Source organism: Cygnus atratus, chromosome 19 (genome assembly GCF_013377495.2).
Source record: "Cygnus atratus isolate AKBS03 ecotype Queensland, Australia chromosome 19, CAtr_DNAZoo_HiC_assembly, whole genome shotgun sequence".
Classification (NCBI taxonomy): domain Eukaryota; kingdom Metazoa; phylum Chordata; class Aves; order Anseriformes; family Anatidae; genus Cygnus; species Cygnus atratus.
The window spans coordinates 2,398,151-2,414,593 of NC_066380.1; the positions used below are offsets into that span (position 1 = coordinate 2,398,151).

The 16,443-nt window shown below is 44.8% G+C and overlaps 1 protein-coding gene across 10 annotated transcripts in view; it reads right to left on the bottom strand.

The window, feature by feature from the left end:
- DAB2IP (DAB2 interacting protein) overlaps positions 1 to 16,443 on the bottom strand; it is a 238,113-nt gene that overhangs the window by 124,142 nt on the left and 97,528 nt on the right. For 9 of the 10 annotated variants that reach the window (XM_035555499.2, XM_050714561.1, XM_035555496.2 and 6 more), the window contains one exon: positions 7,803 to 7,906. In XM_035555499.2, coding sequence (XP_035411392.1) covers positions 7,803 to 7,871 — 69 coding nt within the window. In that variant the 5' untranslated portion in view covers positions 7,872 to 7,906. Of the gene's footprint in view, positions 1 to 7,802; positions 7,907 to 11,609; positions 11,660 to 16,443 lie in introns of those variants that run through there. The other variant, XM_035555502.2, reaches the window with a different exon arrangement.

The window sequence follows — 16,443 nt, forward strand, 5'->3', positions numbered from 1 at the left end:
AGCTAGACATGCTGAAATGTTTGCTTTCCTTTCTCACCTGGCAAATGCACAGTATTTGACTTTATTTTCCTTAGAAACACGGGAAGCAACAATGTGATTTCCCCTGTATTCCTGAATATGTTTCAGCAGCAGCTGGGGCAGAGCACTTTTGGGATTCGTGGCCAGTTCCCGCGTGGTGGAAGCTGCCACCGCCGCAGGTTAAATAGGATCTGACTGCGGGCTGTGTGCATCCATGGCCTGTAGGAGCTAACCAAACTCTCTTAATTCTTTTTGGATGCAGCATCAAACAACTGCTAACAATAGCGGGTCATCTTCCATCTCTGCTTACTGCCACACGCCAGAGCTAGCCTTGCTGCTGCCCAGACAGACCCTGCTGGAAAAGAGGACTTTGCTGTCCAGTCACGTCAGTTTGATCGCAATCAAAAGCAGGCCAAACCATGCTACACTCCACAAAACCCAAAACAGGATTACTAACAATTTTAAAGAGAAGCGGCCTCGGCATGTGAATTAAGCTGCTGGGGAGCCCTGCACCTCTTCCTTTTTGTAAAACCATCCTTCAGACAGCTACAGGCTCTGAAAGAGAGACCTCCCTGGAACATACTCAGCTCAAAAAGGGAAAAAAGTCCATACCCTGCCTTGCTGAGTCCTTTTCAGTGAAGCAGGTCATAGCACCATGTCTTTTATCCTGTCATTCCTGTCTCCTGCTTGATGCACATAATAAATCCACAGTGGTTTGAACTGCAGCTCCGTGCTGAAATCTGACAATCCCACGGATCTTTAACCGTGCTGCCCCCCAGCACTCCCCCAACTGAAACCTCCAGGTTTACTTAGAAAATTTTAAATATACAAGGTCAGATTCAAATAATTTAAAATATTATATTTACAATCAGTTTCACTTTCCAATTCTTGTGCTAGCTAGCACTGAGCAGGGAAAAAAGATTCCCTTTTTTAAACAAAATCTAGCTTTCAGGATTTAACTAGAATTTATCCTATGTCTCAAAGTACACTCAACACTTAAAGAACAGATATTTACATTACCTGTGAGATTTACATTAACAATGTGACTTAGAAAAATAAGACAGAAGGCTCTAATTTTAATAACAAGCAACTGAAAATTTGACAACATGGGGTACTGGCACAAAGTAAGAAAGCCAGGCATGTCTGACCTGGAAACCATGATGTGGAAGCCAGAAAAAATTCTTACTCATTTTCATATGGTAGCATCAACTTTGAGAAGAACATTTAATTCTCTTGAAACTGAAGGAGGATTCAGAGAAGTAATTAGCAGTAACTTAACTAGTGGTTAACAGCAGGATTGGGAATTAGAAATTAAGAAATTCAGCTCAGGACACGTTTCCTGGCTTTGCTGCATGATCCCATTTAAGTTAGTTAACTTCTCCCTGCTGTAAAATGCGGGTGCCAGTGAGTAGCCACCTTTGGGGGGAGCCTGGAGATCTATCAACCAAAGACACTTTAAGAGGTCAAAGTCTGCATGCTGTTACTGTACCTGACAAAAATGAATCTGACAGTCAGGTTAGCACTGCTAATTTTTGCAAAACAGTACCAGTGAGACTAGAAATAATTGCAAATGTTCAGGATGACCTCGTTTTTCTTCCATTCCCTAAAATGCTCGGAAACTCAAAGCTTCCAAGCATGCCCTGTTCCACAAACAGTGTCTGAACTGACAGATACATTCTCGAAGTAATTTACATATTTCTTGCTGCCACTAACACTGGTTATCCAAATTCAGTTGCAGTTGACAGTTTAATGATAATAGCTTTCTGTTTATATATCATCTGTGATAATGTTCCTATTCTCCTTAAATTCAGTTCCCGTAAAAGGGGTGCTCTAATGTATGCAGCCACAGACTGAAATGATAGTAATTTTCCCTTCTAGTTGGAATGGTTTGGTAAACAATTACATTCCAATTAAAGACGGGGTGTTCATGCCGAGGGAAGCACCATTCAGCTCTTCACATAATACAGGAAGATAAATTTGCCAAAGTCAAACTATTAAAATACAATTTACATGACTGCTTTTGAAAAAAATACTTGAAACAAAATGGAAAACAGAGTATATTATGCACTGGAAAAACTTAGGAAAAATCTTTCACTGTATCATCCACAGCAGCTTGAACTAGGATCTCATTATTTAGGATTGCATTCAGTGAAGAAGAATGGTAGAAGGGTTACTTGTTTTCATCTCTTCAGGAGTTTCCATTTACTGGTATGCCATTAGGACTTAATACTTCATTTATCAAGGATTAAAAGCAGGACAGATGGAGGAATGCCATAAGAATAGTGTAGAATGTATCACTGTAAATTCAGCTGTATACTCAACCCAAACAGACAGAAAAACTGCTGGAAAATTTGGTAACATTACATTCAGGAGAACTGAAACGTAAAACGATTTCCTGCTCAGGGCGCTGTCTCATGGCAGAGCAGGACTCTACAACCAGCCCCTGTGTTGACTCAGGAAAGCTTCCCAGGGGAAACAGAAAATCCTCCTCTGATCATCCTCATCCTTACAGAACAAGCAGTTATACAGATATATTTGCAGTGAAGCAGCATCCAGGCCTGTGGCCCACCCGGGAAGCATTGTACAAACGAACCACAAAGGACAGCTCCTGCTCCAAGACATCTCACTGGAAGCGCAGAACAGACAACCCGCAGACAATGAGGAACGTGAGAAGACAGGGAGATGACAGTCAGCTTCATGACTGACAACGACCTGGGAGGAGTGTGTCTGCACCACCGAGTTTGTCCTTTGAAGCCCCTCTGAGCATCATTCCCCTCCAAACCGAGTTACACAATTCTATGGATGGATTTCAAGTTGAGCCAGGGGAGGTTTGGGTTGGATGTTAGGAGGAATTTCTTTGCTGAAAGGGTTGTGCGGCATTGGAACGGGCTGCCCAGGGCAGTGGTCGAGTCACCATCCCCGGAGGTCTTAGAGAAATGTGCAGATGTAGAACTTGGTAGCCTGGTTTGGTGGTGGACTTGCCAGTACTAGGTTAAAGGTTGGACTAGATGAGCTTAGAGGTCTTTCCAACCTGAATGATGCTACAATTTTGTTTTTTGGAGCCAATGTGGCTTCAACTACAAGAAGCACAGAAACATTTTCCCAGATTATGGAAAGCAAATGATTGATACTAGAATTGAGGATTAAAGGGATGGAGGGAAGAGAATTCTAAACCCTCTCTGGCATTTTGATGGGAAGAGAGAGTACACAGATGCTTCTTCAAACAGCTCTGTAAGGGAAGCAGAGTACCATCTTCAAACTGCTTAAAATCAGACTACCTGATATATTAATTCCCTCTGTTAGCAGGGAGGCTCCTTGCTTTATCAGTGAGGTAGACTAACAGCAAGAAATCATGCCGGTTTCTTGATCCAATCACTTAGTCTGCTTCTTCTGCACAAGATCTTTGCCAGTTTGGATTTCTGCTTGGCCTGGGATATTTGCAGAGAACTGAACCAGGCTCTAACAAAAGCAGTCAATAGATGGCAGTATTCCAATGGGATGGGAGAGAAGTCATCACACAGCAAGTCTCAGCAATCTCACCCTTGCTCGTGATTTCCCTGCAAGGTGGGCAGTGTAGGAGGATTTCACATTCAGCGGAGTTTCTCATCTTCTGGTCCCTGTGTTTGTTAAAATACAACCCAAATTCCAGGTTTAACCCATCTCACAGCTTAAGCTATTTGAATTCAATGCTGAGAGGCTAAATGCCTCTCTGCATTCCTGTAACCAGAAAATGTCAGTCAATAGCAAGACTTCTATCATCTTCCCTTGGAGAGGAGTCCAGCACTTGCCCTTGGTTACACTGGTGTCCGCAGCTCTTGAGCATTATTAGCTGCTACCAATTACCCATTGTCAGGGAGACAACCCCAGGTCACTGCCAAAGCAGGCAGCATTTTAGCTAACACTTTATGCTAAGTCAAGTCTCCTGTCTTTCTGTCCTCAGATACTGTTAAAGCCCTTGTTAATTAGGTCTCCTTATTCAAGAGGCAGAATCATGCCAAATAAGACGGGTCCCAACAAGACTACTTAACTGTAAAGATGTCTCCTGCTAAGATGTGTGTGAGGACAGTCAGTCTCTTCCATGAGTACATCAAGATATGATAAAACAAACCCTCTTTCATTAGGACCAGAACGTCTCTGCTTGCATCTAGGTTTTATACTGACATGCACCAAATCACCGCTGTTCCTAGGCACCAATGCAGCAGTCAGAAAGGTCTCTCCTAATCCACACGAAGCATGAAGGCCTCAGATGAGTGGTCACTGGGATTAGAGATTTAGATTCATTAGATTTCATCAGATCTCATCAGATCATACAGAGCTCTGATAGCACAGGAGTTCAGTGAGACAGGCTGAAGTGGAATATAATCATTTTACAACTTGAGATGACTAGGATTAAGAGAGTTTTTGTAATGTTTAAGAAGCTCTATTAAAAACTTCTTCATGTGGAAGGTATAAGAACAGTTCACATAGAATAGTTCATGTATTGTGACACAGAAAACTTAAGGCTTGATTTTCAAGGTTATGTTTTAGGACTCAAAAAACTCGTATAAGCTGTTGTTTTCCAAAGTTCCTACAAAAAACATAACACTCAAATAACCATAACTTGTCATGCAAACTTCTGTATGGGAGGAGGACACATCCACTATAGAAGGCTTTAGTTTTCAAATAAGGTAGAAAGCAATTGGGAGTGTAACACTGTCAAAATAGCTGAATCCAATGGCTCCTGAGCTTACTAGTCCCTTGGAGACTCAGCAGCAGAAGGATGGAGAAGTCAGTGAAGAACAATGATCTGTAAAATATGAAAAGCTTACGACATCAAAACCTTCCGCAGCAGACTCAAAAGTAATAATCCCATTACCACTAAACTAAAGCACTAATTACTATTCCCAGTGGCTGGAGTGGACTGACTGCTAATGTTCCTCTCTGGTTAATGAAGGAAGGTGAGGGAGAATATATTTAAGTCAGACATCTGCTGAAATCTGGGCAGCCATAAAAACTATGTATGTAATGAAGCCATTCATATTAATGGCAATAACATTCGGAGGGCTGAGCAGAAACAGAAATGAGATGATAGTGCATTGTAACTCAGAGGAGACAAATGCTAGGTATTAGCCACCTGACAATTGCCCTTATTTAATCCATACTGAACAACTTAGCCAGACAAAGCAAGCAATTATATACCATATAGGCTGTTTCACTACCTGAGCTAACCTGCTTAAAGACAGGAATAACTTCCTAAAAACATAAAGCCGGAGATATACCATTGGAAGAGGGCTACACAGCGTTTTATTTTCACTGACTACAGGTGTACTAAGAAAAACACTCCCAAATCCTGTCTTGTGAAGAATCCAGATGTTCCCATCCTTCTTCGACCAGTAGTACAATGCTTAAGGTTCAAAGATACTCATTTGCTGAGACAGATTCTGATGAAAGACGGACACAAAGCAAAAGCATGCCTATTCAGTTGGTTTGAATGTGTTTCTGCCTGCTATGCTCAGAGTTTTGGAGCATTTATAACTGACAATCAATTCAGATAGATGGCATATGGCTTATGGAATGAGGGGATTAGAGTCAGAAAAAATTAGTTTGCGTCTTGGCATTGAAACACAATGCACCCTGTTTAGCAAGAAGGTGATATCACAAGGGGGATCAGACCTAAGGATGATCCCTCTGTGTTTTGACCTGTTAGAACAGGGAGATGTTAGAATAACTTCCATCAACACCAGAAAAAGAAAACCAAACCTGCCCTGATAGCAAATGCTTCAAGACATCTCATCCTCTGTTGTTTTTCTGTTTCACTGTCTTCAGTATTTACCACATACTATACACACTGCTTCAAAACAGAACTCAACTCCTGCCATCCACTCACTGCTTTCAACACTTCTTCCTCTTTCATTTAGCAAACAGGACAGTACCAAAAAAAAAACATAAAACAAACTCATATACATTCAGCATGTGTTTGCATACAGCGACTCCAGAATATAAAGTCCACAGAGAATGCTATGCATTCAATAGCTTACAGTTTACAGAATCAAAATAAACTACTTAGACAAACTGCTGTTAGTGATTCATTCACCAGTACAAATGTTCTCAGGTGAACTGGGTGTGCTCAGATTTTTTATAGATTGCACCAATTGCCTTTCCTTTGAAATTCTGGTTCTACCTATGTAGGCTTGTTATGAGGTAGCTGAGCCTGTAAAGTAGGTGTGATCTGCAGAGAAAACATATAAACATATGTCGAGCAAACCAGCTCCAATATCACTTGCCTCTTCTCTAAATAAAAATATCTGTGCTCAAACGTATTATCCACATACAGCAGACATTTTCCTCTTGAAAATATAACCTTCTGGTTGCCTTGGCTATTGCTCATACTGGGTATATCAGTCTACAGCTGTGTATGCTTTATGATTGTACTTATTCTTGAAAAATTCTAAATACATTTCTCTTACTTTTGAGTTTACATCAAATGTTATCCAACAGACTTGGGTGTCTTCAGCTGATTACAAAACCCCAGTTTCACAAAGCTCTATTTAATTAACTACAGATGTGTTAAGATTGATGATGCATTATAAATAAATAAATAAATAAATAAATCAGCTACTCTCAGCTTCATCCTTATTGCCCATTTTCTAGAGAGTGTTTATTTTGATCCCACCATTGTGCCTCTATTTGTCAGCTGAGTGTATTCCTCAATTAAAATTACTTGGATTTGATATTATTAATTAGATAAAACAATCCTTGCAAAAGTTACTGTGATCCACTCCAGAAGTCTATCTAATATCTACAGGATGTTAAAGAGATGACTTACATCAGAGGGGAGGCAGTGATAAACATCACTGTGCATGTTCTAACTGAAGAAGAAACAAAGTCTTTTAACTCACCCCACAACTGATCTCCAAGGCGTAACAGGGACCATCTTCTAACGCTATGAACCAGCCCGAACATCTGATCTTATAAGAGTGCAGACAGGACAGGGACTGGGGAGTCTTGTGGTTAGACTCACTCCGCTTCTTGATACAGCAATGAAACTTGGCAATTTCTCTATCATATGCAACATCACAGACCTAGGGCTCAGCAACGATAGATTCCTTGGTCGGCCGCTAACTCTGACTTCTTTGGGTCTTCAGCTCCCCTTTTTATAATAGACATAGTAGTGACCCTCCCCACGGAGCTCAAAGACCCTGTTCATGCCCTTAATGTTTGGTATCACCGTTATTCATGTTAATAGCACTGCTCCTTTCCACTCTGAAATGACTTGCCATTCTTTACCTACTGTTATCACAACAAAACGTTAATATTAGTAGAGCACCGCAAACCAAAACAGTTGAAGAAATGTAAAACAGTGAATGGCTCCTCTAGGCTCCTGCTGGGAGAGGATACCAGGCTCTGGGGAACCATCAGCCTAGCAGTTCTTCTGTTAATTAATGGCAGGTTCTTCTGCAGAAGCTTCTGCAGAAGTATGAGGATGTGCTGAACAGTTGCAGACAAGGAAATAAGTCTGTGAATATGCTGCACGACTGAAGGATTCACAAATGAAACCTCACCAGGAAAGTCTCCCCAGTGAAACAAGTTACCCAAACCCGCTTCAGATTCAAATTCAAATCTTGTTGCTTTACCAAGAAATATTTTAGTTGTTTGTTGCTAACAGCGCCTAACAACAGCGTGTTTATTTAATAGTAGGTAACCGAATTGTTTCACATATACCACCTCTTCTCTCAGGATGAGCAAGCTCCTCTCCCTTCTGGCAAAACCCCGCAACGATCACTAGGCTGGGAAGAGACACTTACCGTGACCCGGAAAGGTGTCGTGGCTGCAGGCTCCATGGTGGGGTTCTTCTCAGGGACCCCGCTGGGCATGCTGCGCCTCTGCCCGCACCTCTCCGGGGGGGACTCTGCAGACGGTGGAGAAAACAAGGAGGAATTACAACACACAGCGCAGGAACAGTACAGAAGTGGCAGCAGGCCATGCAAAATGCAGCTTCTTCCTTTGAGATGCCCTTGCAAATGAGCCAGCACAACAATCAGATTTCCCACAGCCACCTAGAACAATGTTCAATCAGCAAGACTTTCACCTTCAACAATTAACATTTTTTTACAAAACTGTTAGCTTCAGATGATGCCTGACAGGTTGGCATTATCATTATTTCCTGTCTGCAGATGGGTAAACAGAAAACATATCGAGCTGAGTGACAATTATATGCAAAGTACAGATCCTTGCACATGTGGACTTGATACTCCTAAGGGAAACTGCTCATGGGGTTACAGGCACAGGATGCTTAAGTTCCCTCTCTAATTCCTCTAGTGATTTCCTCTTGACCACTTTTGAAGGACAGTATGGATATGTAACACGGATTTATTTACTACACAATATGGAATTCAAGCTAAGGCAACAGTAAATCAACAGCAATTTCAGAATGACACTGAAAAGCAGATTTTTCACACAGCTGTTCCCTTTTTTAAAATGATGAGCATAAAAACAACTACCACAAAAAGTGGAGCTGAAGTAAACTTTGGGGGAACTCATTCTAACACACAATTTTACAGGCAACAGCAAAGCCTATGAATTATATCATTACTATGATTCTTGTGAATGAGAGGTAGCCTGAAGAATACCTGCTGGAAAAGGAAATCAGATAGCAGACACTGCTAGAGGGAGGCTTCTACAAATTAGTATGCAAAGACATCTAAAGACGGAACAACCTATATTCAGAATGTCTCAGACAATGATATTCTCATAACTAATATAACTTAAAGGTCGTTTGTTTGCCAATTCTCAGCCTCTGCAATAGGCAATTTGCTGCAATCAGGTCTTGGCAAGGAAGGCTGTGCCCTTAGCAAGGTTCTCCCCTTGCCAAAGCCTGCTGTCACCCAGGGTCTGTAAGGAACAGCTACTAGCTGCAGTTACACTCAGCAGTTCCTGAGAAGTATCCCAAACTACTGCAAAGGGACAGATTGGGAGAGTCTGCCCAGGGGCTGGGTGAAGTGCCGCTTCAGAGACATCTTCCTTGGCTGGAAATCCCACCCGAAACGCCTCACCAGCAGCCACGTAACCTGCACAGAGGCAGCCAAAGTCAGCCAGCTCACTGCCCTCCGAACTTCCAGCTGAGCCTTCGAATTGCTTGACCACTTCTCTGCAGAGTGCTGCACTGTGCATCTCAGGCAGCAACCAGGTCCTTTGGTACCATCTCCTTCCACGCTAAGGCTCCCATCCCTTTGAACAGCGACTTTTTTTTTTTTTTTGATTTTCATAAAGAAACTACTTAATTCCAGCACTTTGAAAATGAGCTCTGCATGACGAGACAACTGAAGAAGCTGCTTTGCAACTTCTTTTTGACCAGTCCAATAAACACTGTTTAAAGAACTTCTCCCATGCGTGGCTGGAGAACACGAACAATGGGATTACACAAAACCAGCAGCCAGACATCGCTTCCCCGAGGCCTTCCCAGCTCAGCAGCGCTGTGCTCCCCGACCAGACCCACCTCTCGCCTCCAGCACGGGGGGAAGGTCTTGCTGCTCCACACAGGTGCTGCGGCACCACTGCTGCCTGTCAGGCCAATGCGCCCACCTTTCTGCTTCCTCTCAACCCTGTGGGTCAGAGCTCTTCAGAGAAAGGGAGAGTGTGGTGTGACCCAGGGCTGGTTAATACCTGTGTCTAATCGGGACCGCACCGAAGTCACAAACTGTGCTCTGAAGTCGTTCCTCCACGATTACAATCTGCCCAGAGCAGAGCCAGCCAACACACTCCTTTGACCAGACCAAAACTCAGAGAAGGGTCAGGAGCTAAAGCCTTTTTTAAAGCCTTGCATAGTGAACAGTAAGGCTACACGAAGGATTGAGCTGCCCTTTTTACTCCTTCAGGCCTTATTTCCTGGGATTTCTGACAAATTGCCCGCTTGTGCACAAGACAAGCAAGCTACAAGAGAGCAGTTTCAGTACCTGACCTCAGCCTTCTCTTCACCACCTCTAGCACTTCGTCCCCCTCCGCACCCCCGCGCTGTTTCGGCCTGGTGGGCTCTGCTGGCAGGCCCCGCTCGCAGGCCCCACGGCACAGCCCAGCACAAGGACTCCAGGCTCCTACACTCAACTTCATTGCAGAACCACAGTGCGACCCTTTGACATTCTGATGTCTTTTATGAGACTCACAACTGATAAAAATCTTGAAGATGCCGTGGGAACACTGCAAGGTTTCCTCGGTGAGTGGCTGCCGTCCCCCGTGTGTCCCAAGATAAAGGGCCCCGGAACAAGGAGCGCTATCTCTGCAGGCCACGGACTGGCATTTCCAGAAGCACTTCGTATTAGCAGATAAGAGCCTCGCTAGCCAGTGAATTTCTCTGTTAGCTGAATACTACCCTCCGCTCATACAATTCCAGGATTATACCTTCATTTGGCCATTTATTTACTCTAGATCAGATTCGATCCAGGGACTTCTGCGTGCTGCATCTCAGGACCTGTGCCCACGTGCAGAAGCAGATGGCTTTTGCATTCGCTGCCATCTCCACCGACTGACAGCGCAATGCCCAAATAAATCCGGGATATATACAGATAAGCAATAAGAAGTCATCTAATTACTGTTTGACAACTGAATCAGGTCCACCCAAGCATATTATCTGGCTCTCTAGATGCTCTTAAATATCTCACAATCAGATTGGAAAAGGTTCATGGATCACTCTGAGGAGAACTGTGGCTGTTCTGACAGAGATTCCTCATCTACTTCTCTCCTCATAACTGATGGCATTTTCTGTGCTTTTCTCTGCTTGCACAATGATAACCAGGCATTTCTACTCGCATGCAGTTTTAGTTCCACTGTGCACGTTGCAGAACCGTGCTCTTGGCCCTCCCAGGTCTTTCCCATGACCATGCCCCAGATCTCACCATAAACAGCACTGCTCAGACTGACGCTGGGGTGCATCCATGTTATGCAATTGCAGAGGAACCGAAGCGAGAAGAAATAAACAAGCGTGCTTCCTGCTTTTCCAAATATTTACAGAAGGCTGCAATGTTTTGGGTTTTCCACATAGCAGGATAAGATCTTCAAAGAGAAACTTCCTTGCAATTAACAAAACCTGAGACCTCCCATAGGTTATCGCACATACTTGGGTCCCAAATGCTCTTGGTGTGTACTGCCCTAGGACTTTTTTTAAGCTGTCAGGGTTGAAACGCATCCCACTGAGTTCGCTGCCAACAGAAGGACACTAACTGTAAACATTACATGTTAATTTAGGACCTAGGGCTTATGAATATTTCTGAAACTGTTTCTGTAGAGTCATAAACGCATTTGATTTGTTAACTAGTTCAAGGCATTTGAATTAACAGCATAATTAATCCTTACTACTTTTCTATGCCTGTTCTTAGTGCTGAGAAATAGTTACAGAGCAGCGTAGCAATCCCCCCAGGCTTCCAGGACATAGGCAGCAGAACAGAGTGGGGAGCTCCTGGCACCCAAGCTCGCTTAACCCACTCAGTATCACTGCTTTCTTCCTTGCACCTCCTCAGACACTGCTACCAAGCAGGTCATTATGTGTAACACACACGGAACAAACATTAATACTATTTACTTTTCACTTAACAAGTGAGATGTTTTCACATTTGCATTACCTGCTCTTGTGAATCACAGCTAGTCCAAGAGATCATCAGGATTCTGCTCCTATTAGCAGCAAGGAAATACATTAACTCCTTCTGTTCGCTCATCCCTCTTCACACGCTCCCCCTCTCCTGCTTTCCTCTGACACACAATTCCAGAGATCAGCCAGTGGAAGAGACAGCACAAACAAAAGCAACAAGAACCAGCTGGAATGAATAGCTAACAAGCAGACACTTCCCAGCAAGTTGATTTGCTGATACGAAATTGTTCCAACTCCAAGCAAGAAAGGGAGGTGCGAATCTGAATGAGGAGTTAGCGATGAGAAGCCATCTCCCTCAACTCACCAAAAGGAAGCTGTGCTTGTCAGCAGCACGCATGCCATGGCACTCCGAACAAGCCAGGAATAAGAGAAGTGGAGATGATGACTTCATCAGAGGCAGCGAGAAGGAGAAGTATGACTGGAATGCCGGACAAGCCAGCAGCGCTGGGGAGACGCGGCAGGAGGCTGGGAACCGCCAGGTTCCTTCAGCAGGACCGCAGTGACGGGCTTTAGGGAACGGAGACGTTAGAGGACAAGAAACTTCACCAGCTCCTCTGGAGTCTCCTCAGAAAACTAGGAGTTCACCAGAACCAAATGCTGACGGCAAGACCCTGCACGCCAGGCGTGGGGAGGTCAGGATGCCCCCGGCCTTGGGCTGGGATCCACCCATGGAGGCTCGGGGCCATCCCCTGGTGCTCCCCTGCCCGGCCCCATTGGGTTTGTGCCGGCTCTGAGCTGAGCTGGGCAGGGTGGGGTTTCTGCGAAACCAGAGGGAACAGGAATTACCGGTCTCCTGCTCATACAATTACACTTCGTGAATTAATTTTATTGCTTAATGAATTTAGCTGTTATTTCTCTAATTTCTGCATTATCTAACAGCTCCTCACTACATGCCCAGCAGAGGAGAGGAGGAGGCACGCAGTGACAGAAGTGATTTATTTAACGTGGCTCACGGTAGCACGTATGAATTAAAAACAATCCCTGGAGAGGAGATGTCTGCAGTGTCTGTGTGATTCAGAACACCCAGAAGAGGCAGGGGAAAAGCCTCCATTTCGGACAGCCGCAGGTGGCCACAGGAGTCCAGAAGGAAGGAAGATCTTTCGTCTGAATCCAAAGGGGGATTTCCAAGATGCTGTTAGGACAGCGGCACTATTTCAAGAGTGGAGTATTACCCTGGGAATAAATAAAGACAGAAAATAACAAACACCAACTTAAGCCAACTTTCTGCATCAAGAGGCAAGAGTAACTTTGAGTGGGAAGCAGAGAGCAAGAACACCCACTTTCCAATGGACAAAGATCAAGGAGAGCCAGTGAGGGGTTAGGAACGCGCCTGCTGACACAGTCCCTTCCCGGTCCAGTCGGCTGGACTAGGAGAAGAGAGGCGAGGCCAGTTTCTTTGTGCAGTTACCTGCAGAACTGCTCATTGGAACCTATCGCCCATTGTCCTAATGATCCCTTGGTGAGCACCAGCTGATCCCTTACAGCAACATTATGATCGTTATGCCACACAAAATTAATTGGAAGTCAAACCTTTATTAGGCAGTAAAATTGACTTTTAAGTAAAAATGGTCGAGAAGCAAAAGTTTAGGGCAGGTAATGATGCCCTCTGAAAAATCCAACTTACCTAAAAGCAAAGCTAATGAACATCCACAATGGATATTCCCCAGGCTAATGAAAGTTTGTATCATCACCACTTTTTATATTAGAATTAAATTATTTCTTCTCACATCCTAGAATCCCTAGCTTAAACACACTTCTCTGAAGCCCAGCAACCCAACCAGCTGCACCCAGGACTCCTCACATCACTCAGTGATTTACTCCCCCTTCACTTCAAGCTCCAAGAAGAAACAGTTGCTCGTGTTCTCATGCCTTCGCTACCTTTGCGAACAAATTAAGGATTCTGTTTACAGAATTGTACCTTGTCAGAAAAATCTTACTTATCTAACCATTTACGTAGAAAACAAACAAATAAATAAATTGGGATCATGACTTGCCTTTTGTGCTACACTCTGGCACAAGACATTTCAGACTAAATAATTAGAGGCTGGTCATATGCGTATAGCTAATGCTATCCACGATGATTGCACGAGACTCAAACTTCTTACCTTTACCTTTGTTTCCCTCACAGATGACTTAACTGTTACAAAACCACCACACTCAGCTTAAAACGTGGAATGCCATCTCTGCCTCAGCTGTGCCCCTGCCTGAAGTATACAAAGGCACCCGAATCATACAATATCCTGAGCTGGAAGGGATCCACAAGGATCATCGAGTCCAACTCCTGGCTCCACACACAAGTACCTAAAAGTTAAAGCGCATCTGAAGCAAGAGTAAGCACCATACGGTCCTCTGCAGCTACAAGAACAGCGGCTGGAGCAGTTCTATAAACTAAAGAGCCTTACTAGGACTGGCTGGAAAACAGAAACAATTCAACTCGTAAAAAGCATTGGACAAAACTGTTCCCCATCAGTCAGAGATTAAGACCATCTTCTCTCAAAGTAGGACTAACATCTTCTGGAAGGAGAGCTTTTTCTTTTCCTTTGTTAAATAATGATTTCAAGTTACACTGACCCTTGCCACAGCACGCTGTGCACTTTAATAGATCTCATGTCATCTCTGTGCCAGGTTCTGGGATATCACTGTGTAGTGTTTAATATTCCTCATACTGCTCCTGAGCAAGCGCTATTAATGGCTCTTGAATCTAGTACTGAAAAAAGCTGCTATTTTTTCTGCACACTCGATATGCACCTATTCCTCTTTTCTCTGCTACCACCCAGCAAGAGAATTCTTTCCCCGGCAGCATGCCAAGGTGGTTTCTGATGCATGCAAGCAGAAGCGGGACTGCCCTTTTCTGCTGTCTTTCTGGGGTCTGGCCGCCCAGTTCTGCAGCCTCTCCTTTCCTGGGAAGCTCAGTGCATCCTCACATGCCCAAAGCTGGCATTAGCCGTGTCCATCGCCAGCCAGCAGCGGGGGTCAGGCAGCACGCTCCAGGCCAGCAGTGGTCCTGCTGCCTCACCAGGGGAGCTGAATCCACCTCGCCGCCAGCCGAAGCCCCAGGCACCGCCGGAGCAGGAGGACAAAGGAGGCAGGGGCTGCGCAGAAGAAATCGGGTTCTGGCACAGCCACCAGGGCTGGGGGATTTTGCCCCACCGCCGTCTGTTCAGCCCACGCTCAGTACCGCTGACGGCTACAGGGGCTTCCCCGGGGAAGTGAGGGAAAGGCGGCTGTCCCCTCTGGGGCACAAAGCAGAAACACCCCTGGGGACAGGAAGGAAAAAGAAAATAGCACAAATGGGAAGACACAGGAATGGAAAGCTTTGATAATTCTCAGCATGAGGAGCCTGAAAATATACACACTAACTTCTGTGCACTACAGAACTAGAGAAACAGACCCATGAATGAAAAAAAGTCATAGCTGAAGGTCCCCAGACCTGCTGCCAGAGCGGTGACAGGGACAGTACACAAGGCATCCTGAAAACTAACCCCCCTTTCTAAAAATAAATAGCAAATCATGCTGATTGAGGAGCCTTTATTACAAACTCCATTTTTACTGTCTTGTATTTTTAATTAGATATGTGTATATATACATATTTGGTATTTTTATTCTTTATTTATCAGTCTCTGAAATAAAATATGTATGATATTTATCTTTCTCTGGTGTGAAGCCTAGAGAACAAATTCGCCTCTTGCTAACGGCATATCATTAGGAGTCTTTTCTCCAGGGTAAAATTGAAATCAAGCACAGACTTAAAAAATACATCAGCAAAAGATGAAGTTCTAGCCTAGCTGGGGACCAGCTGGGGGAGACTGCTAATACTCTGGTTAAACTGGAAAGGATGATAAAGTGAAGCGGAACATCGGCTTCCTCCTATGTGATGATAAAGACAAGCAACGCGGAGTTTGGAGAACAAGAAGTCAGCTCTGGGGAGATTTAAATTAGATTCATCCATCATGCTTACCGTTTCTGCAGAGCCCCAGACCTGTTACCACGCTGCTTTCTTGCAGCGCTTTATCAGCATGGCTGCCTGCTCGCAGACACAACCCAAGGAGCAACTTTTACACTCCGTCATCTCTGGCCCTGCAGACGTCAGCTATGCCACCTACACGCGCCAGCGGGGCAGGGCAGGGAGAACATAACCCTCTTCCCCGGGGACTGCCGGGAGCCCCTGGGAGCTGGAGCGCTGCCCGAGGCTGCTGGCCCCACCAGCACGTGGGCACCTGCCCGGTCAGCGGGACGAACCTCTGGCTGGGGACCAGATGGTGCCTCCCGCAGCGGGGTCTGGCCGAGGCTGCAGGGCAGCTGGCACGGGTCCCGCAAGGCCTCCCGTCTCGTGACAGCTCCTTGGGTTGCAAAAGGGAGTGGAAAACTCACAAGAACAGATTTCTTTTCTTTTTCTTTTTTTTTTCTTTTTTCCTTTTAATTGACTAGAAGTTTTAGTTGGAAGTTGCTCCTCATTTTAGCTTCCTCTTTCCTCCTGCTTGTTCTTAAGCCATGTGCTCCCCCGGCCGGGATCAGAGCTCACTGCTTTTCTTAAAAGTCCGCAGTCACCTCCTGCACAAGTGCCACAGTGGCAACCCCGATGAGGTGGGTGCTTCGCATCCAGACTGCGGCCACAGTTTTGCCTCCCACCAGCGAGGTCTGTCTCCTGGGTAAGGTGTTCTTCTGCCTGCTTTGGGGCTTTTTTAACAGCTGCCTCGGAGAGGTGAGCTACAGACCCGTTCAGGGCAGCCGTCTCTGCACGTGAAGCAGCAGCACAGCACAAATAAAACTTTGCGCAGTTTAATTATTACTGGGCCATTTTTGCAGTC